This window comes from Asterias amurensis, chromosome 8, assembly GCF_032118995.1.
Source record: "Asterias amurensis chromosome 8, ASM3211899v1".
Taxonomy (NCBI): Eukaryota; Metazoa; Echinodermata; class Asteroidea; order Forcipulatida; family Asteriidae; genus Asterias; species Asterias amurensis.
In genome coordinates this window covers 10,820,978-10,847,246 of record NC_092655.1, presented here as the reverse complement: position 1 = coordinate 10,847,246, position 26,269 = coordinate 10,820,978, and the positions used below count along the sequence as shown (strand labels likewise).

General features: G+C 37.0%; 2 protein-coding genes across 10 annotated transcripts in view; one reads left to right on the top strand and one right to left on the bottom strand.

Annotated features, from left to right (window-relative positions):
* The window catches only part of LOC139940338 (actin-binding LIM protein 1-like), a 105,847-nt gene extending 85,828 nt beyond the window's left edge, over positions 1-20,019 (top strand). For 6 of the 9 annotated variants that reach the window (XM_071936547.1, XM_071936551.1, XM_071936549.1 and 3 more), the window contains 9 exons: positions 1,283-1,330; positions 6,145-6,188; positions 6,502-6,571; positions 7,936-8,150; positions 9,564-9,635; positions 10,895-10,909; positions 13,371-13,442; positions 14,183-14,323; positions 14,810-20,019. In XM_071936547.1, the coding sequence (XP_071792648.1) occupies positions 1,283-1,330; positions 6,145-6,188; positions 6,502-6,571; positions 7,936-8,150; positions 9,564-9,635; positions 10,895-10,909; positions 13,371-13,442; positions 14,183-14,296 (650 nt within the window). In that variant the 3' untranslated portion in view covers positions 14,297-14,323; positions 14,810-20,019. The remainder of the gene's footprint in view (positions 1-1,282; positions 1,331-6,144; positions 6,189-6,501; positions 6,572-7,935; positions 8,151-9,563; positions 9,636-10,894; positions 10,910-13,370; positions 13,443-14,182; positions 14,324-14,809) is intronic. The other 3 variants (XM_071936548.1, XM_071936545.1, XM_071936550.1) reach the window with 3 other exon arrangements.
* A 151-nt stretch (positions 20,020-20,170) lies between these two features.
* On the bottom strand, positions 20,171-25,474 carry LOC139940595 (uncharacterized). Its single transcript, XM_071936927.1, has 2 exons — positions 24,930-25,474; positions 20,171-22,129 (listed from the first exon to the last, which is right to left on the bottom strand). The coding sequence occupies exons 1-2, from the start codon at positions 25,274-25,276 to the stop codon at positions 21,763-21,765; spliced, it is 714 nt and encodes a 237-aa protein (XP_071793028.1). The 5' UTR covers positions 25,277-25,474; the 3' UTR covers positions 20,171-21,762.
* Between the last annotated feature and the right edge of the window lie 795 nt (positions 25,475-26,269).

The following is a 26,269-nucleotide window of genomic DNA, read 5'->3' as shown; positions in this document are numbered from 1 at the left end:
GCCAGTGTTGAAGAATCTATAGGCAGACGCAAGCAATCTAGCCATAGCTGTACAGCTAGATCAGCGTGTCTGCCAGAGTTGAAGAATCTATTGGCAGACGCAAGCAATCTAGCCATAGCTGTACAGCTAGATCAGCGCGTCTGCCAGAGTTGAAGAATCTATTGGCAGACGCAAGCAATCTAGCCATAGCTGTACAGCTAGATCAGCGCGTCTGCCAGTGTTGAAGAATCTATAGGCAGACGCAAGCAATCTAGCTGTAGCTGTAGCTGAGGTCGCCATTTTGGACAAGGCCTAACCAATGGCCAGTTAAACCGAGAACAGTTATTGGTTAGGACCATCTAATCACTTCATGCCATCGATGATGATTGACAACTTCAGCCATTGCAGTAAACTCATCCATTACAAAACATGGCAGCTGTAATGATAACAAAGGTGTTGGTGGGAAACGGTTCATTACATATTCAGTTCTTACATGAATTATAACAACCAACTTGGTGTGAAGTAGACATTTGAAAGTAACATATATAGCAGAGTTTTATAGGCCATCCCATGACAAAGTTATGCATTTGAAATCATTTGGTCATTTATTTGTTTAATTTACTTCCCAGGCAAAAACTGAGCTAAGATAATTGCAAGTGATTTTTTCATTGTGGATATTTTTCTTTGAAATTGTATGAACAGTGGTTTTCAGCATTGTCCTTTGTTTACAAGACATTCATTAATATACACCTACTCAGAGAACTAGTTACATGATGATGTTTCAGTTTGTTAACTCTTCAAATCTCAACTTCCTCATCATCATTCTTTTGGGGCCGTGGTCCAATTTCAATTTGATTTGCTAAGCAAGTGGGAGCCAGTCACAATCAATGTTTAATTTAAGTTATTTCAGCCAGTATTCCATTTTCAAGGCAACTCTTTGCGTAGCATTATGTTGTGCTCCAAAGCTTTACTTGGTTGTTATTATATACAAATATAAAAATACAAACAAGCATGGAAAATCCTTTTTTCTGAAATTTCTTCTTTGAAAGTTATGTAAGGCCAATAAATAAATTTACCGGTAATTTTTTCCCCCTTAAATGTCATGGCAAGGGAAAATCAAAATTCAGAGGCATTTGTTTATTGTCCACTATGCTGTAAAATTAGGTATTTTTGGATTGAAGTTGCATTGCTTTACAATATATTTACTATGAATTGCCAAAGTTGAAACTGTTGAGTCTTGACAGGTATATGTAATTGATTGATCTACTGAATGTATATTTTGAACCATCTGTTCTGTATACAGCACCACTTCGCTTACGAGAGCGAAGACGCCACAGGCCTGCGTTATCAGGTGACTGGAGTAATTGGTTGTATCATGAGGCATGCTCATTGACATTGAGTGCATTAGTTACTGCTGCTGCTGCTGCACTAGAGACTGACTGAACGAACTTGGCAATAAATGACACACTTTTAGTCATTCTATCAAGAATGGTGTTAGCCACAGGGAAAACTCCTGGGTACGCGTCTGACAATCAAAACAGTTCAAGAAAGCAATTTGGACGTCCCGATTTTAAAAGTTGAACCTGAGTCTCATTGTTTAGATCCTGGTGATACCTTGCTATTGTAAGATACACAGACAGTGTGGCAAACTGTTCCATGAACATGCTATAAATTGATTGACTAGTAATGCTTTAAAGGTATTGCTTATCAATATTGGTGATCAGCATCTGTTTTCAGAACGCGCTATCCCTTCAATAATCAAGCCTGATTATGAACATTTTTTCATTTTCCCCCATTGTGAGTGATTTATACGCTATTGGACAATATTTCCCTGTGTTTTTTTTCCAAAAACGAACCAGCCAAACTTTTGATGAGCATTTTGTTTTGTAACCAACCCATTCTTCTAGAATGAACTTTGTGTGTCACTTTTGTGGCTTTATACTGCCAAGTGGTACAGAATGTCTATCAGTTTTCGTTAACAGTAGTTTAACATTTGACATACAATGCATGTGAACTGCATATCAAGTAGAGCCGAAGGAAGTGTAATAATATCATGCCCGTGGGTTTTGTTAAACATTCACATCATGATTAGTGAGCGATGATTTTTGTCATATTGTAGTTGAAGACATGTCACTCACTCACACCCACAGTCAGAGTTGCTTTTTGGGTTTAGATTTAACCATTTCTCTCATGAAAACACTTTTATTAATATCAGACTTGGTTTGATGCATTGTAATGGGTACGTCTTTGACAGCGTGCGTTTTTAGAAGACTAGATTAATTCCAGTCATTTAGATTTCAAGAAATACACAATAAAAACAAACTTCATCTATCTGAAGTTAACTATATTGTACTCTACATGTACATACCATCAGTCACCTGATGGTGTATACATGATGCTAGCCAAGTATTGAGAATGATCCAATTGGCTCTTTTCAGAGCTACCACATCTTCCCCAAAGAAATCATGACATGGCATACTCATGAGTTAAAACTAAATCTGTGAGTTGTCTGCATGTACATGTAACTTATCGGGGCCAGCTCACAATAAACTTAGAACCCCATTCATCTCTGTACAGTCATCATATTTTAGACCTCACACATTCACAATACATCTATCAATGTGAAACACACATGTTTACTATCATATCATATTCTCCTTATTGTAAGCACAGAGCACCAATGCACACACAGTGCAGTGCTTATGTGTAGAGCTATCTCCATTACGTGTGCATACTTTCAATCATGAAACTTATTTGCTTCTTATTGAGCACCCCTTTGTGGACCTGCTAGTTTCTAGCATTGCTTACTGTAATACACAAGTAAAGGAAAGGTCACATTAACTTTACAACAGTCATTTTTTACTAGAAACGTACGTTCATGTCTACTCTGATGTATCTGCATTAGAAAGCTTAACTGTGGAGGTCTATGGCATAATTTGTTTGCTGAGAATCTATTTTGACCTGACAGTACTCGCTCATTGCCTCTAGCTACATGTATTAACCTTCACTCTAGTCCTTATTGATAACATTTTAAAACATCCTGGCTGCCTGTGTTTATACTTCTATTATATTTATCATCATTATTCCTATTGTTTTATTGGCATGCAAGTGCAGAGAACTGAATGAGCAAAATATTCAGTACAAGGTGTACAAGAGATATTCAAGTAATAAACAAATCATAATCTTGAATGAAATACTTGTAATAAATAAAAGAAAGCAAAAAGAACTAAGGCAAGAAACACTTTTCAAGACTCAGTGCCAACTAGATTTCAACCTTCAGGAATACATTTTGATTAGTATTAGGCCTAGAATTAAGTACAGTACTAAGGCTGGTTTCACTTAACTCTTTTATTTGAACTGCTAAGGCATTTTCTGCATTTGCTTAGCAATTCATTATATGTAAATTAACTGAATTTGTACTAAATGTTATACAACTGCTATGCAGAAAAATGCATAGCAAGTGTATCTTTTAAACAAAAGGTACCTGATGAGCACTCTTCACGAACTACACTTTTTGGGGGCCGGTTTGCCATTTGATTCTCAAAGTGAACACCAGTGTTAGGGATAATAATGTAACAACTCTTGGATGATATATAAGCTAATGATAGATATAGGTTCCCACCATTTTTAACTGTGGTCACATTTTGCCTTGTTTTTTAACCAAGTTTGCATCTTGTTGACATTATGCATTTGATAATGAATGATACAGTTTAGATAAATCTAAAGCTCTTGCAATGAGGTATCATCATTAAGGAAACTTGCAACAAGTTTGTATGCTTCAGAGAGTTGTGCTGTTTGTTGGATGCATTACGCAATCCTACATAATACTGGTTGACTTTTAAGACCCTGGACACTATTGGTAATTGTCAAAGACCAGTCTTCCCACTTGCTGTATCTCAACATATGCATAAAATAAAAAACCTGTGAAAATTTGAGCTCAATTGGTCATCGAAGTTGCGAGATAATAATGAAAGAAGAAAACACCCTGATCACACGAAGTTGTGTGCTTTCAGATGCTTGATTTCGAGACCTCAAGTTCTAAATCTGAGGTCTCGAAATCAAATTCGCGGAAAATTACTTCTTTCTCGAAAACTACTCCACTTCAGAGGGAGCCGTTTCTCACAATGTTGTATACTATCAACCTCTCCCCATTACTTGTTGCCAAGTAAGGTTTTGTGCTAATAATTATTTTGAGTAATTACCAATAGTGTCCACTGCCTTTAATAATGATTGATTTGTGAATAACGAATGCCATGCTTGACTGACTTGGGTTTTAAATGCATGAGTTGATTACAGCCCCTTGATCCCAGATTGTGTTTCTCATGTTTAGTTGTTTTTATTTGTTCAAGTTTTGGTCGTCATCTCAACATGAATGAGAAGACATGTGCATGAATTAGTTCTTCTGTTTCTACCAAATCAGTTTCCATTTCAAGTATCTTTGGTTTAGGGCTTTGGTTTACTTTGGGGTGTCTTGGCTGAGCGGTCTAGGGCGGAGGACTCAAGTTCTGTAACTTAAAGAATGTAGGTTCCAATTCTGGCCTGGTCAGTCGCGATACTTGTGTCCTTGAGCAAGGCACTTTATCATAATTGCTTCTCTCCAGCCAGGAGTACAAATTGGACATACATGTACCAGCGTGAGTTTGGAGTCACCTGCAATGACTGGCACTCTGTCTAGGGGGGATAGAAATATTCTCAATAATTTTAACCGGTTATAAACACCGTCCTGATAAGCCATATTGGCTAGAGACAGACTTTACTTTACCTCATGAAATGACATGGCATGACGATGAGGTTATGCTAGTGATATGAATGCTGCCAGGTCCTTGTGGTTGAGATAAGAGATGCAGGATATATCATCATAGTCATGGTTGTTAACTATGTGCTCATTAGCACAGGCCATTCTGCATCACCATGATGTACAAATCATATTTATGTATCATTACATAATGAACATGATTCTTGTTTCATGCAGCGCAGGGTAGAAAACATCGAAAGAAACTGCATTGATATATCATCCATTAAATACTGTACTTTCACCACACATTTTATTCATTTTTTATGTTGTTATGGAAAGTGTGTGATGTAATTCTTGCATTGCAGGTAGTATAAGTGTTTTAGTTTTACTTCTCCCAGACATATGATCATAACTCACTTGCATAAAATGATGTACATGCTCTAAAATGCAGGAGGTCTGAATGTTATTTCCCATTGGAGGTGTGGACAATAAAATCTGACAGGAATTAAATAAGTACTGGGTTTACAGTCTTTTATACTCATAATTGGTGTGGGTCAAAGTACATGACGTTATTCTCAATATTTTGTATTGGCTTGTTTTCACTGAACACAAAGACTGAGTGTGTGTGCCCTGCGGACCACTGGGTTTTGCTTGCCATTGGAGTCCATATGATCCATGTATGTCTATCAATGAAACGCTAACATGATGTGTAAACTTTCAGGATGTTTGAGTTCATCGGGCAAATAAAATAATCTATGTGGTTTCCAAATTACTACAAAGTTGCAGTTAAAATTTACCCAATCCAACTCCTTTACAGTCCAATAAGAAAAGTTGGAAATGATGATAACTAAATGATTTGATAAACCATTGCTCCCAATAATATGTAACTTGTTGATAACAAACTAATGGATTTGTGTAACCTGGATATATATTGTGCATTAGTAGACTGTCTCATGCTGCACCTATCTTTGTCAAGTGCCCTGCTTGTAGAACAGTAATTGAATACTAAAATTCATTCTACATGAAGGGAACAGACTTTGTTTTACTTTGGTCTGGTCACTAAGGCTCTTTTTAAAACCACATTTGGTCTCCAGCTTTGAGGCACATCCACCTGTTAAAAGTTCAGTGGCGAAACGCTTCCAAAATAACTGACAGAGCCTAAGCTGGGGCCTAAGTCCAAGCCTAAACCCAAGCCAATGTTAAAAGGTCATAAATTTAAATGGAAGAAAGACAAAATAGCTGCTCCATGATGGTGGTTTGTTGCATGGATTGGATATTTTTGTATTTTTTTAAAATAAGTACATGCAACTATTACTCCCCCATGACTATACAAATGGCTTTTCCAATGAATGGACTGAAATTTAAAAAACCTCTCTTGAATGAAGGTGACTAGAGCACCGTTGTAACATATATGTATTATTGCTTCACAGAGAGAAGTTCCACTTTGCCTGCCAATATGCGCAACTTGAGCTTAGTGAGTATAGAAACACATGTTCAAGTTCTCTTGTTAATTGTTGATATGTAGATATTTGCTGTTACAATTCTCTATAATAAACATCCAGTATCTTTCCCAACATCATTTCCATTAATCCAGCAGATTTTGTCCTAAATCTTAAAGAATAGTCAAATGTAGTTTTAGCAGTTCAGCACTGTTTACATTTTGTTATGAAATGTTTATAAGGGATTCAAGTTTGAGCTGGACAATGCATTTATCACCCATCGTGAAGAATGAATTGCTTATTATTCATGCACCATACTAAAACTGATCTGATCTGTTTGTAATGTAGAGTGAAGCATACAAGTCTAGTTCCCTGCCTCTGAGTTCAAGAAGTGGTCCTCCAAGCTGGTTCAATGATGGTAAGTTCTTTTAACTGCAAGAAAACAACATTATTCTACTGGTGTATTAAACATTTGCACATAAATGAAAATACTCTTCATGTTTGACCCAAACAGTGATCAATAATAAAGCACTAACCAATCTTAGGTGCCAGTGAATAGGTACAGGGGGAACATAAAGTAGTTGTTTGTTCCCTTTGTGATATCTGGAGTGTTCTATTTCCCTCAGCTTTTTAAAAATAAAATATTTAAAAAACAAGCACTAGGGATCACCCAGAAGGCCATAAAGACTAATTAACTCAAAGCTGTCTAACAGCGTATAATAGACTTTGTCTTCAAGCAAGCTGGACTTTTCGATTCTGATTAACTTATATTAAACATCCCACATCAAACCCTGTTCTATAACATGCTTTTTAAAGCTGCATTTCAAGTTTCCTAGAAGATACACACACACACAATCACTCCTGGAATATAGAAAAACATAGCATGTCTTCCAGGTTATCTTAGCCCCGTTAGTATTGGATACCAGATAACAATAGTGTGATATTCTGTTTTATTGCTGCCAGGTTTATCTGATGGAAATCGTAGTCCAGGAGGTTGCATGAGTCCTCCTGGTTATCTTAGCCCTGTTAGTATCGGATACTAGATAACAATAGTGTGATATTCTGTTTTATTGCTGCCAGGTTTATCTGATGGAAATCGTAGTCCAGGAGGTTGCATGAGTCCTCCTGGTTATCTTAGCCCTGTTAGTATCGGATACTAGATAACAATAGTGTGATATTCTGTTTTATTGCTGCCAGGTTTATCTGATGGAAATCGTAGTCCAGGAGGTTGCATGAGTCCTCCTGGTTATCTTAGCCCTGTTAGTATTGGATACCAGATAACAATAGTGTGATATTCTGTTTTATTGCTGCCAGGTTTATCTGATGGATATCGTAGTCCAGGAGGTTGCATGAGTCCTCCTGGTTATCTTAGCCCTGTTAGTATCGGATACCAGATAACAATAGTGTGATATTCTGTTTTATTGCTGTTAGGTTTATCTGATGGATATCGTAGTCCAGGAGGTTGCATGAGTCCTCCTGGTTATCTTAGCCCTGTTAGTATCAGATACCAGATAACAATAGTGTGATATTCTGTTTTATTGCTGTTAGGTTTATCTGATGGATATCGTAGTCCAGGAGGTTGCATGAGTCCTCCTGGTTATCTTAGCCCTGTTAGTATCGGATACCAGATAATAATAGTGTGATATTCTGTTTTATTGCTGTTAGGTTTATCTGATGGATATTGTAGTCCAGGAGGTTGCATGAGTCCTCCAGGTTATCTTAGCCCTGTTAGTATCGGATACCAGATAACAATAGTGTGATATTCTGTTTTATTGCTGCCAGGTTTATCTGATGGATATCGTAGTCCAGGAGGTTGCATGAGTCCTCCAGGTTATCTTAGCCCTGTTAGTATTGGATACCAGACCCCCTTAGGATTCCAGAGTCCTAATGGCTACGCCAGCGATGTAGACTTCGGCAGGATGGGCTCATCAGAGGATGAATTACGCATGCTGAGAATCACTAGAGGGCGCTCTTTGCCAAGCGTCGTTCAGCAAAAGGTAAAAGGACCAGGACAGATGAGAAAAACTAAAGGGGTTCAAGTAAGTTACAATCAATTAGCAAGCAGCACCGGGATGATGCATCATGGGAAAGTGTTACTTTGCAAGCAGATACTGCATTTAAGATGATTTTGAAACTTGAGTTTCAAGCTCTTGTTGAATTGCAAAAACAACAAAATTACTAATTCAGCAGTCTATTGGCAACAAAATTCTTACAGAGGTAATATTGTATTGAGGTAAATATTTTCATTTCTCAACTCTAACCTGTAGTAAAGAACAGTTATTAGTCACTCTCCTGAACTACATGTAGCAAGTTTCTTTATTTAGGTAACCAGTGCCTCTATGTAGGCCTATAGGTCTATTCATAATTTATATAACCAAATAAGGCTTACACTTTCATTTCAGTGGACGTGTCCTTCATTCATGAGTGGACAGTGTAATGCTTTGTTTCTTTTGACTTTTGAATCCGTTTGACAGTGGACCGTTTGATTTGCTAAGAAAGGGTCACAAATAATGGATGCCATTGAGTTTTTTAGCTGCTAACCTTATTCTGAACAGCAAAACTTTACAGACAGAGCTTCAGAAATTTAAAACGGCAGTCTTTTGTTGGGATTTAGGCTGATGTTGGATATAGAAGTGCTAGTAGGGCTTTGCTGTCAGTTTTCTGGACTTTGGGCAAATTATTTTTTTAAAAGTAGCCATATTTTAGGAGCCAATGGTGTTTATCAAGCTCTGTGACATTCAATCCAATGAAACTAAGCTGAGGCTCGAAGGCAATTAGTCTGGTCCCTTTATATGAAATAAGAATAGGAGCTGTATTGTCACATTGTAAACGGGGAGCCAGATAACTTAATAGAACCACACCATGATTAAGGTCTATGACAGCTGCCGTACAGCTAGGTGTGAATCGATTTCTAAAAATGTCAAATTCATAATGGAGATCAAAATCAAACTAATGTATCTCAAACTGTTTACGTCTTTATGTCCTAGTGTGTTTGTCCATGGTTTGTCTAACTTTCTGTTTTTCTACTGGTACCGAGTGCCATCCAAAATGTCACTTACACACTGTGAAACTGTTCAGTTATTGTTGTGGTACAATGTTGTAAATTGAACTGAACTAGGTCAACAGTTGTCAACAGTTGAACACTTTGGACAATAATTCTTATGTAGATACAATTGGACTGATGTTTGTTGTCATGGTAACAAGTCATTATTAACCCAATCACATTTTCACCACACTTTCTTGAAACATTTCTACAATTGTTTGCCAGTGGGGATCTACCTTTGCATGAAGGGAAGGGTTGAATCACTTTTTAACATTCTATCCTGATTCTCTCATACTAACCTTCATCTTTCATTTTCCTACTAATGATATTTCCTTCTTGACGACTACCATGCGTTGCTTTATATCAGAGGAATCACTCTAAGGAACAGATATCCCCAGCTTCTAAAGAGAAGGGCAAATCAATGTCCAACATTCCGGTGGTGAGTCATGAAGATAAATGTGTCACCAAAACCAGCCCCTCTCCCCACCCACAAATTTTTGTTTCTATGGCAGTAATTTAGCTCACCTTTTGGGGGGGATTTCGTAGCAGCTTAAGTGCGATGCAACCACAAATAATTTCTTTATTAGAAAAGTCACCATAATGACCAATTGAAAGTCTTTGGGATAGGGTTAAATGTTTGTATCTGGGAATGGTATTAAAATGGTTTCATTCAGCAAATGCTATGCAAAGACAACTTTTTTTTCCCTTTTCCCTAGCCTTTGCTTCATTAGCCAAACCTGGTAAAGGGCACTTGTTTACACAAAGTTGGCATTTTAAACAAAAAAGCCTTGCGCTTGCTATGCTAACAAAATGCTTTGAACACTACAAAATCATATTTAAAAGCTGAGAGGTCAAGTAATTTTTTCACACATTTTTAATCTTTGTTAAATAACTTTTTAAAATTATTTTAAGGGAGGAACAAAGAAATTAAGGGAATCAATGTGTGGTGAAGAGGTTTTCAACTAGTGGTTTAATCCCAACGAGGCCTGGTTCTTGATAATTTTACCAAGACGAAGTCAAGGTAAATTATCAGGCCTCGGCGGTTTTAAACCACTAGTTGAAAACCGATTCAACACACTTTGATTCCCATTCATAAATACCTTTTCGGTAAAAAACATCATCACTTTTTGGTCAAGAAGTAAAATAAATTAAAATTTTTTAATTGTTCAATGAGTTCTTTCAACACAACACCCCTCCAGCTATGAAATGGTAAAGCCCTCCGCCGCCCTCGCGTAAACAATTCCTTATAAGGGAATGCGGTGCGCGTCGCGCGTATCGCGTGATGTGGCACAGCTGTTTCAGCCGTTGCTCTCGACAAATAGGAATGAAGAAACTGTCTAAGAACAGGTGCAAGGTCGCGTGTCACGCCCATGAATTAACACTTTTTACCGGTATAAACAAAGGTTTATACACACCCACGTGACGCGCTCTCCACCAATAGGAATAGCGAAACTGTCCGGGGTATTTATGAATGAAGGTTCAATCATTATGTGGGTGTTTTTAATTGCTAATGGGGATGGTGTGTTTACTTCACCAGTGTAAACAAATATTGGTGATGTTTGTTAGCACAGTTCTAACCCTACAACATATTGATTAAGCCGTCACATTAAGACAACACTATGGACTGGTATCTGTGCATGTGATTCTAACTTGACATCTTTACATTCTTTCTACTTCCTCTTCCTTGAATGATCTCAGAAGCAACAACGAGAGGTTAGAATAGACCTTAGGACCAATCATTGAGGGGATAGAGTGGGAGTTAAACAGGGATAGAAATATTCATTGTTTGGAGTCATTTCCATCTGAAAATATACAAATGTGAGAGAACATTATTCTTCAAGAATCACTGTACTTCAGTGATGATTGAGCAAACTCAAACTAGTGAGCATAGTCTCTGATGAAGAAATAAGATATAATTTACCAAATTCTAAAGATTTGGTACTTAATAAATTGATGCAAGTTTCACAAGTTGACTTATGATTGTTTGAAATTCTTTTGAAATGATGCTACTGTTTAACCCTTGAAATGTCAGTACATCTCTCATATGGTTGAGTTTTAGGGCCTATTGGCATGTAGTGTGACTGAATGAGAAAGTTCATGTAATAATGACTGTGCATTCTCTGTATACTCATCATTGTTGACATGACCTTGTCTATACTGGTAGCGTCTGGTTCATCATTCCTTCTTTCACCTAGCTGTATTTGTATCAATGTGAATGTAACAATCTAAGTGTTGATGTATGAGTGTGCATTCACCTTTCTGTCACTGTGTCATGAATTGTCATTAATTGTCATGCCTTTATGAATATGTACAACTCATCATTTATAACTCGTCATTTGTATTATTAAATACAGTATAACAACTTTCGGTTCAACACAACATAACATAACACAACATTGTTTATTTAACCTAGTTTTCAAATGGCTGCATTGTGCATTGAATAAGAACTCAACACAATTCAAATAACCCCACAAAAATCATTGGATTGATAGTAAAAACAACCCACATGGGTGCAACCTTTGAATGGCATCCTTAACAAACAGTCAATGTTCCACAGGATTGTTAATAACGCAAAGGTTTAAAAAAACACTTCTGCTTAATAAACATTTTTTAAATGTCTTTGTTTGAAATACTGCAATGTGTGTGATAGTTGTCTTCCCCAAACTTGTGCTTCTTACAAATTAAACACATCATAATAAAGACCTCATGCAATAGATAGTTTCTGATAAGCGCCATCTTTTTTGGGTCATGGCTTTGAGCTGTGTCAAATGTTCCTATTTGTCTGCGCACCGAAGTGGTTCATTGATCAATCCTGCAAGGTATTCGATAAAGCTTCTGCATGCTGCCTGGACTATTTACAGAAAGTATATAGTTGTGCAGTAAAAAATTATTACCAGTAAAGATGGCGCACTTAACACTGTGTGATGTCCAGTGGGAACTATCTATTACATCCTTAACTTTCATTTGGGTATCGATACATCAGTTAATAAGATGCCTCAAAGCCAGTTAGATTTTGCATACACATGGTCAGCATTCCATGCTTGCTGCATGCCCTATATCATCATGAATGTGTTCTTGTTTTGCCAATGACCTGATTCTAAGGTGGTCCATGCATGGTGCATACAATGTTCTCTTCTACCATTATACAATTGTTGCACGCTGTGACGGGATCCATGGCGTTTTGTACACCCGAGGGGGCAAATGGCATCCGAGGCAAAGCCGAGGGTGCCATTTGCCCCTGAGGGTGTACAAAACCCATGGACCCCAGTCACAGCGTGCAACAATTGTTTTGTTATACCTTGGTAACATTGTTAATCCTCTTCTCGAAGTTCTGTTTTCATCTTCAAACATTATTATGATGGAGTAATGGAAAGTTTAATCATGGTTTAATACGCAGACGAACAGTTCAAATAGGAAACAATTCTTCAACTGTTCCCTCGAACCCGCGTGTGTTTCGTACACAGCACTGGAAATCGACCAACGGTAGGAATGATCATGTTACCCGCCGCGCTGTGCATTACGCGTAGCGCGCATCCTTAGCCATGGTACATGCGTATTTGTTGCATGGCAAGTGATTGGTTCTCGACCAATCAAACTTCGCAATTTGTTACCGAGGTATAACAATTGGATTTGTAAGCTACAGCAGCCTTTCTCACCCCGGCAAAAGAGTATACCCAGGGAATGGCCATCCCTACTCTTGAGTAGGGGTAGGCGGGAAAGCCTGCTGGGGTATTCTTGAAATGTGCAACCAGAACCCTGTGGATTAGGGACCTGGGAGGGGGGACAGTGTGAAAGTGTGCCAGGGTAACCCTGGGGTAAAACAAATGTCCCGGGACATCCCCAGGGCTGTATTTCACGGGAAAGTGATACAGTGTGAAAAGGGCTGTTGTACTTAACAGCAGTTTGGGAAACTTCTCTCAGTAAAATACATTATATATTGACCCAGTTCACTGGGTCACTGGGTCAGAATCAACTTGGTTAGGAGTCAATTCGCTGTGCTGTGTTATGTGAAGTGCAATTTACACGCTCAGTTTTCGTATATACAGTGGTGGAAATGCTAGAATTGATTGTCAATTTTGATTGACCCGTAGTTGATAAAGGTACCTATTGTAGAAGGTACCGGACCTACCATGATTTTTCTTACCCCATCTTTAATTATTTATGAATGTTGCAGATTTATCCCTTGGGAACTCTACACACAACAAACTACAGATTGCCAAAAGATGTTGATAGAAACAACCTAGAGGTAAGATATTCTTGAAACTTGACTTTGGATTTTAAATTTTTGTCTACCTTGTCCCCATGACTAATGCCCTCATCAAATCACCCAACATACCAGGGACTTCTAAAATGTGTATGGTGATTGCAATGTGATTCAAATATTTGATGGCACTAAATACACAGCTCTGTCATGTCTGTGTTGCAGTTACTGTGTGGACATTCCTTTGTTCTGTACTCTTAAAGGCACTGGACAAGTTTGGTAATTGTCAAAGACCAGTATTCTCAACATATTCCCAACATATGCATAAAATAACAAACCTGTGAAAACTTGGGCTTAAGTGGTCATTAAGATGCGAGAGAATAATGAAAAAAAAAAGACACCCTTGTTGCACAAATTGATGTGCTTTCAGATACATAATAGAAGTCCTCAGCTAAAGTTATTAATTATTTTAGTGAGAATTTACCTCTTTCTCAAAAGCTACATTACTTCAGAGGGAGTCGTTTCCCACAATGTTCATATTATCAACAGCTCTCCATTGCTCATTACCAAGTAAGTTTGTATGATAAAAATTGTTTTGAGTAATTACCAATACTGTCTACTGCCAATAGTGGTTCTCATCAAGTCCCTACACACAACTTATTTTGATCTCAGACACACACTTCGTATGTAGCTTTAAATGGAGGGTATACACAGCCCCCATCACAGAGCCATCCCAAACTCCAGAGTATTATATTTACAATGTTTTATTGTTCTTGTTTTTGAAGCTTCATCTGTCACCAGAAGACTTCTTCCGAGCATTTCAGATGCCTTATGAAGATTACTTTATGCTACCAAGATGGCGACAAGTAGAGCTGAAAAAGATTAGCTTACTTTTTTGACACCTGACAACTGTGTATTATACCCTGGTGAGTTACACATAAAGGAAATAACCAAATAAACCTCATAAGGGATGCACATTTGTGATAATGTGGGTATACTTGTGTGTGCCGACATCATGATGTTGGTTTTGAAACATTGATTACTATGCATGTGTAGTGTAATATTTCTATTTGCTAACTTTCCTAATAATTAACCTAATTAAGTAATGCATCTTCCAACAAAACATGATTATTTAAAAATATATACTAACAAAAATACAAAGATTATGTGAATATCTTTGGCTATACTTTGTTCTATAGATGGATTGCATATGATGTCATTGACCACCATCTTTGATTTAAAACAATGGAAAAAGTGCATGCATGTAGGCCTACGTGCTGCGCACGACTCTCTATACTGTGTCACAGCTAACCAAGATCAGTTAATTACGGTCATCTGAATATTAACTAAACAGTAATGATATTTGAAATGTTTAAATCTCTATTCCTCTTTCTTCTTTCTCCTTGATGTAGCTATGCTGCCACAAGTTTGCCTTTAGTCTACAATATGCAACTTGCTTGAATAACTCGTTTGGGTGGCTCTTTTTCCTGTGCAGCCTGTTTCATACATAGTTGCTTCCTTGATGAGCGTGTTTTAGTCTGGTATACATTTATCACCATCAGTGCCAGTGTGTTTGATTGCACCATGCAGGTTGGTTACCATGCAGGTTTGTTACCATGCATCCCAGACTTGTAATGGATATAGGAAGGCATATGCAGACATGTTATCAACATGAGTGTGTTGGGCATTGTTAGGTCAGTGCAAATTGGTTGATACTTATGGTTACTCCAATAATTTGTTCTGTCATGGAGCAAGCAAGGTCTCATTTTATTGGTTTTGTTAATAATTAGAAGAATTTTGATCAGTTAAACACACGTTCTGTGATTGCATTAAGGTAGGTTACAATGAGGTACAACACTTTGATAGATTTTGTCTTAAACTTTGGTGCGGTTTTATCATTCTTCAAAACAAGGCTGTATTGCATTGTCAACCTTCTTGCACTGCCATAACAATGTGCTCACATATTGCCCCAGACAGAAGGGAAAATAATATTTTTCTTTGGATCATTTAAGTATTGCTGTACATTTGATTTATGGTTTATTGTATTTAAGAGAGTAATGCTTTGCATGAGGACAGCCTTCAAAAAGTTACAATGTATCTCAAGCTTGTTTGATTTCTTGCTGTCCAACATTTTAAAAGAGGTGTTCCATAGATGGAAGTCTATATTAAGATGCTATAATGTGGAAACACAAGACCTTCCGTGAATGAATTATTTAATTTAATATTATTTCTGTATTAAGATTCATTTTGCTTCCCTCATATGAATCTATTTTGTAGGCGACTTTACTGACTGGGTCTAATCTGGCAATAATTATGGAAAAGGAGTAATTGGTGGTTTGGGTAACAATAGTATGAGTGCATTGTCAACCTATCTCACTGGTTGCATGTGTTATCCCTTCTGGTCACATTACTCTGTTGTGCAGAAATTCAGCACAAACCACAAGAGTAGAGAATGGTTACTGTTTGTGAATGCCATGGCAGGGTAGGCACACAGTTATTATATATCCTCTTCCATGCTTTACAGGGTAATGAACAGCAATGATCAGGACCCACTTGTATCATAATGTGCTAAGCATGCAAATTGTCTAAGCACATAATATCATGGTAAGCAAGAAAAGGTTACCAGCCAAACACAACATTGATAGTGATTGTCATTTATCTGACAGATAAGACACACCTACAAATGTCAGATAAGTTTGCCCAATTGTAGGTATGGTCAGAAAGATATTTGTGTCATTTCTGTCCTAAATTATTTTGTCTGAAATTCCCTCTTTGATTAGAAAAGTACATGTATGTCAACCAATTTGAATCTCCAAAACTTGACTTTTGGAAATTAAAGTTTCCATGGTATTAATTTGTAAAAGATGTGGCCAGTATGCGGTTGGTGCCTGCTGTCACAGCACTAAACATGGATGGATTTGAGGTTCTTGATGACACTGAAATACTGTGACGTATTTTGCTTCTTTCTCACTAAGTAGACACTGTACACAGCTGACATTTTTCCCAGATGACTTTGATTTATCTTTCTTGATAATTTGGCCAATTAATTTATGTTGGTTGAACATGAGTCAAACAGAATGGTATGGTTTTTTTTCGCTGGTAACCTGCTTTTGCTCATACAGGTTTCTCTGTAGCATGTTTGTGTGATTAGAAACTGTATAAAATTGGGTCTGCGACTATTGATGCAAATGCAATATTTGAACATATCTTGGGAAGACATTTTGAATGTATTTGTAAATGATAAGAATTGTGAGTGTAGGGCGCTTTGTAAATTGTTAAGCTGTTAAATCTTCTCACTTAATCAAATATAATTTGATTTAGTTATATCTATAGAGTTTAATGTGTGATGTAAATTATTGTATTATACAAATATGCTGTCATATCTGGAATCATAAAGCAGAAAATTTAAGATTTTAAATTAAGTTTAAACTTTTCACAAGACAAATGAATCCTGGAAACTAATTGTTGGAAAGGAAACCTTTGATGAATGAACTGTGAGATGCTGTAGAATTCTGCATTATCGATCTTGGAGTAGATTGGTCAGTTTGACATTCATTGCAAATTTATGTTGCAGAAAGGTCAACAAAGGTCATATCATCGGTTAGTGTACACTGTTGCACTTTGGCTTGATCTTGGTTACTGGTGCTTGCAGGACAGAAATATTGTTTATTTGTTATTTCCAGTATTGTATGAAGTAGGAACTGGGTTCAAGTTGTTGTCGTCATGAATTTATTCTTTTTAATACCATTAGGTTTGTACATGTTCAGTGTATAGACTAATCAATTCACCACTCATTGTATTCTGTCATTGTTGGTAACATGCTAGTATCAGCATTCATGTCATTTTGCACTAGAGAGTTTCCAATACTGGAGCAAGCATTTGTACATGATGAGTGTGTTTATGTTGGAACCATAATGACAGACAATGGTGGGCTGATTAGTATGTAGACAGAACGGTTATAAAACTCTTCCTTGTAGTTTTAAACCACATTAGTCATCCTTAACATTTATATGCAGCTTTTTTGTTCAGTTTGTATTTGTTTTAATCATCAATCCTAATTTTGTTCTTAATTGATAAGGAATTGTTATGTTATATATTTATTCTAGCATCATGTTCAGTGTGCCGGGAAAAAAGATTCAATGAAATGTATTCTGAGTGTTATCAACAATTAATTTTATCATCTTATAATTGTTTTAGCATTTTTGATATATTATATTATTTACTCCAATCAAAATGGGGAAAAACCCCACAATCATGATTCAAATTTTACAACAAATTATATATTTTAAAACGTCTATTGAAGAATGAAATGAGGGAGTAAATTGTGATAATGCTGTGCCAGTATGTCTCCTGTATTCAAGTAATGAATTCTGATGCAAGTCATTATATCCTGAGTTATTTAAATTGTAAGCTGCACCACTAGACTAGCATACTAGTCTACCATACAAGTCAATCCCCATTACCCACGATAAGATGGGATACACTTTTGGTAGAGACCTGAAATACATTTTGGATTCATCTGTTATCATAAAAAAAATTACTGTAAAATGAACAACCTGATAAATTATTCTGCCTGACCTAGTATTTTGGAGTAAACATGCATTTGTAACTTGCATTTAATTAACAAAACAATACATGCAAGCAGGCTATTGCATGGAGAGATATGTTGTCGAAATTCAACACACTAAGTTCAACATCTTAATTTGAAAAGGAGTTATTTGAAGAGCCAGTTATTTATGGTACAATCATGTATACTGTTTTTCTCCCAAATGTGTTTTAAGATATGGCTGATGATCGCATGTACCAAATGTTTCAGAGGTTTTTTTTTATGATGCATTTACTTTATAGCATTGGATTCATGCTTCATAAACATCTCATTTTAAATTCATAAATCGTATTTTATTATGCCAATACTGAATTCCTTTTAGCTCTGTTAAAGTTTTGTTTTTACGAAGAACCAGTTTAATTTACGTGCATTTCGTTTACGTTTTAACAACATATTAAGTGGAAATTTTGATTTGATCTTCCTTGTGACTTGCGAAGGTCATCTGATTAGAGTTTGTGCATGATATTTGTTAATTATTAGGAACTCATTTGTGTCCACTTGTTATAATAACATAACTTTCCACTCATGTGAAGGTAATTTTCTTGGTTAATATTTATTTTATAGAATACCCCTTACTTGATCAAGACATAAAATAATAACATATTTAGAAGATTATGTAGGCCCCTAATAAGGAAGATGGACAGTTTATCTTGTAGAGGGAAGTTAAATAACTTATTATAGTTTGAAGAAAATACTCGCTAACTAGGCGATTTCATTCAATTGAACTCAAATCAATGAAACTAAAACCGAGGCTTGATGGGAAAATAATCTAGTCTCTGATCACTCTCAAAGTTGAACCAAACCATGATGTAGAAATGGTTGAGCCATGAAGAGAAGACATATGTAGGGTGTAATTAACAACACAGAAATAATGTGACGTACAAAGGCGCAAACCTCTCCATACCATTTTCTTGAGACACAACAAAACGCCATGAGTTTTAGGACCTTAGTTTTGATGTTTTGTAATGTTTAAATCTTGGTGGAGGTGCTGTATGTTTCTATACATTGTAGTATTCACCGTTGTTATAAAAAATAAACAACTTCTTCGACATAGGCTTTTACTTATTGGTTTCATTCAGTGATATGTAATTTATAATTGATACAATTTTGTTCATATCTTATTATTAACTATGGATTTTCGATTGAATTTCTTAATGAGTAAGAAAACATTGAAGACCTATTATGATAATCATGCATGCGCTATTTGTCATGTTTTCTCAATAAAACACAATTGCTTTTGACATCGAAAATTTGAAATATTGTGTAAAAGATAGTTATTTTTGTTTGGTCTCCGAATCGCAAAAAATAATTAGTTGAGAGCCCAGTCTATAATTCCTGAGAATGCAATAAGAATTATGACGTCACAGCAGTTGAGCTGTGCAACATTCGCTGCGAAAACAGCCATGTGACGTCAACATACTTCACATTTGTAGTAAATGAACCGGGCTGAAGATTTTGGTCTATGTTAAAAGCCTTCTTTGGAATGTGGCTTAATCTGCTCTTGTTTGTAAAAAAATAAAGTTCAGTAGCTTTACGGATCCGCACCTTCTGGTAACACATGGCATCAAACTTGCCGTGCAGATTTCGCTCTAAAATCGTTTTTCAGAGAAGAACGCCTTTTTTAAAATGAGCGGTTGGCCTATGTTGACCATTCACATGAATACTCCTTTATTAACGGACACTATGTCAATCAAAATGGACACGTCTAGTCCCAACTGCGTGGCCCCAGACAGTGATTAGGGTTATGATAAACGTCTTCATTTTAGACAGACTTGAAGTGATTAGCTTGATTGTCCCAGACTGGGGTCTCGTCTGCCGATGTCAAAGAACCTAGCTAACTCTGTCTTCTTCAAACAACAAAGCTAGGGAGCATTACGTCACAAAGTTCCTCCTCTTTGGCCTCTTTAAAGGAACACGTTGCCTTGGATCGGTCGAGTTGGTCTTTTAAAACCGTTTGTTATAAAATCATTATGGTATGAAAGATGTTGTAAAAGTAGAATACAATGATCTACACAAATATGCATCGAAATTGCGTGGTTTTCGTTTACCTCGTCGACAAACACGGTCGGCCATTTATGGGAGTCAAAACTTTGACTCCCATAAATGGCCGACCGTGTTTGTTCGCAACGTAAAATGAAAACCGTGCAATTTTGAGTGATACTTGTGTGGATCATTATATTCTACTTTTAAAACATCTTTCTAACCATATGCATTTCATAACAAACGGTTTCAAACGCTTTTCATGGACCAACTCGTCCGATCCAAGGCAACGTGTTCCTTTAATGAGCGGGAAACCCATCAAGTTGACATTGTCAGCTAACAGAGCTAGGTGACAATGGATGCAATTATCGCCCATGCGCTTTGACATAAGGTTTAATGTAATGATTGGAGTTAATTTAATTACCTTTCAATTGACTTGCCATAGTTAGTCCAATTACCCCCAGTTTCAAAACGGTTTTCCTTCATTTCCATACATGTAACATGACTGCTAACTTGTTTTACGTGGATGTAGGCCTAGGTGTAAAATTTGCATCGGAGATAAATAATTGAACATTTGGGTTTTATAACGATGTGTTTGGATGGTACATGTATTATTGTGTAACTCCGAGTCCACCAGATACACATGAGTAATGAAAGATCATATGCCAGTATAGGGTGGTCCCACGGAACCACTCCGTAATAATTTTGAATCTGTTCTAACTACATAAATTTTACATTTCCCGACTCACAGAAAACACTTGGATAATAATAGTGTCTGCACTATATGGTTTAATGCACATGATGGTTATAAGTACTAGCATACAATAAATCATTTGAAACTAAAATAACAATGTTGATTAAAAAAGGTACCGGCATGATCATTACACCCATATTTACAAACAAGTTTTGATCATTACAAAAACTTAAATAACTTTAGCGATAATAGTCGATTACAAAAGTTACCGTCTAATGAATTTTTAAGGATGACTTTTCCACAAATCGTGACTTGATATGAAAACAAAATCAAGGGTAAAACTAGAAGCTTACCATTGATAACAACTCGCGTTTCTGTCGTATGATCGAATAAGCGACATCGAACATTGGTTCAATGAACTGGGCACTGATATTAATAACTGCACCTCTTAAAGGAAGTGTGACCGTCCCAAAAAGCATTTTTACAAATTAGTTCAAATTAGTTTTGTATAGACTTCATTATAACGGCAAATGAATTGCGAATATCGAGATCTTGATTAGCCGAAATGTCATCAACAAGTAGGCCTACACACTTGAGGAGTTTGAAAGTATGGTGAGTGGATACTTTAAAAGGAAACTTAAATGGCGCGTTTTGCTTCGTATACCACGAGTTTTATCCAAAAATGTTGTGCAGAATGTCATCAAAAAAATTTATTTGTTATGACACAATTGTAAAAAAAGAAAACGCTAAAAAAATAATGAAACATTTTAAACAGGCCTGAAACTAAACTGATTCAGGTTTTGGTTCTTTACTATTTGTTTCGTCGCCTATTTTACCCCTGGATTAGAATAGGGTCTATACCCATGGGTCATTACTAACATGTCCAGGTAATTTCGATGAACAACACTATGAGCCCAATACTGACCCACATATCTGGGCGTAACGAGCCTATAAATAAGTCAGATCCTTCAAGAAACTTCACTGACGGCTAAAATGAAGAGGACGAGTCATTTGTTAAGGACTAGCCTACTCTCGTCGGATGTTGTTGCAACAGTCCTCCTGTACCCCTTGATGATGTGTGGTAGTTACCAGGGACTTGTTGGTGACTGGCTGATTTCCCTGTAACCACCACCACGTGAACCTGGCCTAGGTGATGAGCTAGTTGGACCTAACACGTAGTCCTCACTGCTTATGCTTCTTCTTGGTGACAGCAACAAAGATTTCAAGAAACTTCTAGTGTCCCATTTGACCCAGGGTATTTTCTCTGGTAACTCTGGATTCACCAAGTATGGCTGGTAGCCAGTAGTGAGTGGAATGAAGTGAAAGACTGGATCTGAGGCGGGAACGCATTTTGCATGCTGGACAAATATGTGACTGTAACACTGGGCACAAACTACTGCTATTTGATGTGAGGTGTTGGTGGTGTTGTTGTTGATCATCTCCGGTGAAAACCTGCAGGAAAAATATTTAAAAAAATTGTAAAAATCAAAGTCTATCAACATGCACTGGTTTAAACGGGACCTGATGTGGGTGTACTTTGTCACATATGTTTTCCAAGCCCAACCAGTAGACTATACCCGAGGTAGTCAACCCAGTAATCCTTTCACTCTTGTATGGAAAGTTCGCTTTTGTATAAACACAATACTGACTTCTTGGATTTGCACAATGGATCTTGTTGTGGAACCCTGTAAAACCCCAGAATACCCAGCGAGTATAGTAGGCCTACTACATGTACATAGCACCTGTGTTCAGCAGAGCACGACGGCTGCAGGCATTTAAAGGTGTGGATGCAATTTATTACTTGCCATGCATTGTAAGCCATTTTCATTTTCTACTGACACTTTTATAGGTTTGGGTTCATTTTGTCTTACATCAAACAGTGCACTCCTTATAGTGTCAACAACAATTATTACAAAAGAGCAATTTGAGATCGTTTCAACCACGTTTCCCGTTAGTCGAAAACAAGTTCAATTTTTTGGGGCATGTTGCCTACAACGTGAGGGCACCATGCATGATCGCCAGAGAGGTGTCAGGGCACATCGTACCTTTGCCACTTCGTACCCTGGACACTTCGTACCTTTTCAAGGTACGAAGTGACTTTGGACACTTCGTACAAGACACTTCGTACCTTCTCACGAGTCACTTCGTACCTTCTCACAAGACACTTCCTACTTTCGTACTAATTCGGGATTTCTGCATCGTTTATGATTATTTTGTGCTTTGTGATCGGATGATTATGAAATAAGCAAATCAAACCAATTATTACTATTTTGTTGGGACCAAGGAGCCATTTTGACGATTGCGTGATTGTTTGACTTTAAAATATTTGTAAAAAATATTGGCGGAAGATGTTGTCCTTGACGGTAATTAACTTATACAAAATATTAATTTCACATTAAAAATGACATTCACATATTCAAACAAATATTAATATTAATTAAGTAGCCTAGTATTAATTTTTTATCTCAACGAACATTAAATTACAGAGAGATTATGGTTGTCATTGCGTCTGCAACTATAGGCGATGCTGGATTCTGTAATTTGCCCTTTTATTTATGTCAGTACTCTTCTGTTAACTTGTATATTAACATCATCAGTGATGTAACCCACTCATATTTCATTCCAATGTCAATCTTATTAAACTGCGCCATTAATGTTGGATCTCCTCAGCAAAATTAAATAACACAGTCCTCACTATTCAGCAGCGAGTTCGAGTCATACTACTATAACACTTCCTAGAGTTGTACTGTTTGCCTGTGTACTGTACAACCGAATATCGTCAGCCGACCATATTATTTTGTCCATTTGCTTCAAGCCAAACATTCCATTCCGTTTCGAACACAAAAGACCGTTTTTGAAGTACAACGAAAAGACCTTCAAAAATGCAAACAATGGGCTGTGTCAGAGTGATGAATGACAAAGGTCGGCACTATATTATACCATCGACATCTCATGCGCAAAAGTCACCATTGCATCCGACTTGTATTCATGAATTCACTTTGAATATAAAATATTACAAGCACAGAGTAGTGATAGTATACTCATGACAGGTGACACGTCAAACAAACCAATGATTATTTGAGTTCTTTTTGAATTGGTTTCAGGAATTGTTTTGATAACATCTGCCAGTGTTTTTGAAACCAAAATCTAACAGACAAAATCAAACACATCTGGCCTTATTTCGGACGTCAATGTTTTACATAAATAGCAATGCAATTCAATTCAATTGGTAAATTCAATGTCGAAGTCTGGTATGTTGTCATGTGGTCAAGTCAAGCATACCTGCATTTTTATGATTTTTTACGATTGGTACTAAAAGATAATCATATTCTGATGATTAAACGTCATTTACGAATGCTTGGTCGTTTATCAGCTATGTAGTTTCATATACACACTCTTGCACACGTCTGACATGACGCTATATTCAAATGTTCTGAGAATATAATATATGCAATATTTTTGGACCATTAGCAATGGTATTTTGTAACCATAAAACATTTGACATAATAACAGGCATGTTGCTAGTTTGGGTGTTTATCGGATCTGTAAACTGGAAACGATCCGTTACATTTGTTTTTTTGAATCCTCACCAACTGGTTGGTGACCACGTGCACCGATAATGGCGGTTTTATATTGGCGCACAAGGAGAGCACAGGCCTACAGAACGTATCTTGAATGTAATACCAGCAACAACTAACCGTTATAAGAATTCAAAACGCTACAAAATATTTTAAACGATGCAGAATTTGACCTTACAGTTTGTGAGAGTAAAAATGCATATTATTCACACACCTGTATAATATAGTGGTCGTAACTCGTGAACAAGTGGATACCAGTTGAACTTTCTGAAGTGTAAATACGGTTCGCATAATAACTGGCATGCATTTTTTTGTTTCATGCTGAGAAATTAGAGTCACAAACACTCATCAAATACTACTAACCTCTGTATCGTATTGACACACATGCAAATTTCTTATTGCTAAAAGAGAGGAAATAGCCGATCGCATAGTGTACAGTGTTTTTCAGTTTTCTATATGGCACTATTTTGAAAAGAAAAAAGGGCAGCTGAAAAACATTCATGCCTGTATTGAGTATTTTGATTTGGATGCTGAATAGGCTTTGACAAGAGATGTTGATGTATAGATCAAATAAATGTTGATGAATTATCTACAAAATTGTCAACATTGAGTGTAAGGAAAGCCAAGTGGGCACCTTCAACTCTGCCCCGCCCCCATCGTAACTTGTTTCCTACCTGTGTATAAGTGAAAGTAGAATCAGTTTGAGGTAAGCTCCGGTAAATTCACTATCTCCAAAGCAGCCAGTGTTGATCTGCCCATAGCCGTTAATAATGATCATCTGTAATCTCTGGTAGTCAGCTTTGGTGATCTCATTCCAGAAAAAGGTCATCATTTCATCAAATACAGACTTTCCCTCTATAGTCTTGGTGCGAAGCTCAAACTGTGGATAGCTACTCGCAGCTGATGTGTTTTTAAAAACGCTCTGCCTTGTGTCTTGCTGTGTGTCGGTTGTACTGACATGAATGTACAAAACTAATGGTCGATTACCATCACACCCGACAGCATTGTTTCCATAAGACATTATTGCTAATAAGAAGTAGCAAACTGATTACTTGATAGATTATGATGGTGGTAAAATAGCAAACTGGCAAGCACCGAGTCACTCACCAATACAGATCCTAACCTTGTATTAAAGTAATGGCAAACTAGTTTACGTGTACTGTGCGACTGGCTTAATACACAGTAGATGTGGGACGGGCGTCATGCATGAACAAGTCTGTGCCGTCAGGATTGTCATGCAAGTCATAGCCCTGCAAGTCACATCACTGTTAAACTACTATCTCGCGGATCCCAATGGATTTAATCAACACAAAAGGACTTGAGTTAGAGACGTTTGTTCCCTGTTACAACAAACCCCTAACTTCATCAAGGGTGCAATCCACAACAAACCCATGTTGGTTTGAATCGAAGTGATACAAATTGCCAGCGACAGGCAAATTGTACCATCCAATTGTTAGCAGTAGTCCACTCATACATATCTATCGTACATTTTAGCAACAATTAGGTGAAAGACACAGCGCATGCCCTTTTTGTTCGCGTAGAGAGTATTCATATTTCCCCGAAAGAAAACAAAAGCATGGAAGAAATGTTTTAACTATAGGCCTACTTGAATGCCTCAGCCAAATTGCTCAGCATGCACCCAAGGCTATCTATTATTTGAAGGCACTGGATAACTTTCGTAATTGTCAAAGACCAGTCTTCTCACTTGGTATATCTAAACTTCTGCATAAAATAACAAACCTGTGAAAATTCGAACTCAATTGGTCGAAGATGGAAGACAACACTGGACAGAAAAACACCCTTGTCGCAAAAGTTGTGTGATTTCAGATGCCTCGAATTTGAGACCTCAGCTGAGGTCTCTTATTCAATTTAAATATTTCAGTGAGAAATTACTTCTTTCTCAAAAAGTACGTTACTTTAGGGGGAGCCGTTTCTCACAATGTTTTATACTATCAACAGCTGTCCATTGCTCATTTCCAAGTAAGTTTTTATGTTAGCTATTATTTTGAGTAAC

What these genes read in the sequence shown, in the direction of transcription:
- LOC139940595 (XM_071936927.1), bottom strand. Translation starts at nt 25,276, where the DNA reads ATGTCTTATGGAAACAATGCTGTCGGGTGTGATGGTAATCGACCATTA. An exon ending in CTACTTTCACTTATACACAG is followed by an intron (nt 22,130 to 24,929) that starts GTAGGAAACAAG and finishes TTTTTCCTGCAG; the next exon opens with GTTTTCACCGGAGATGATCA.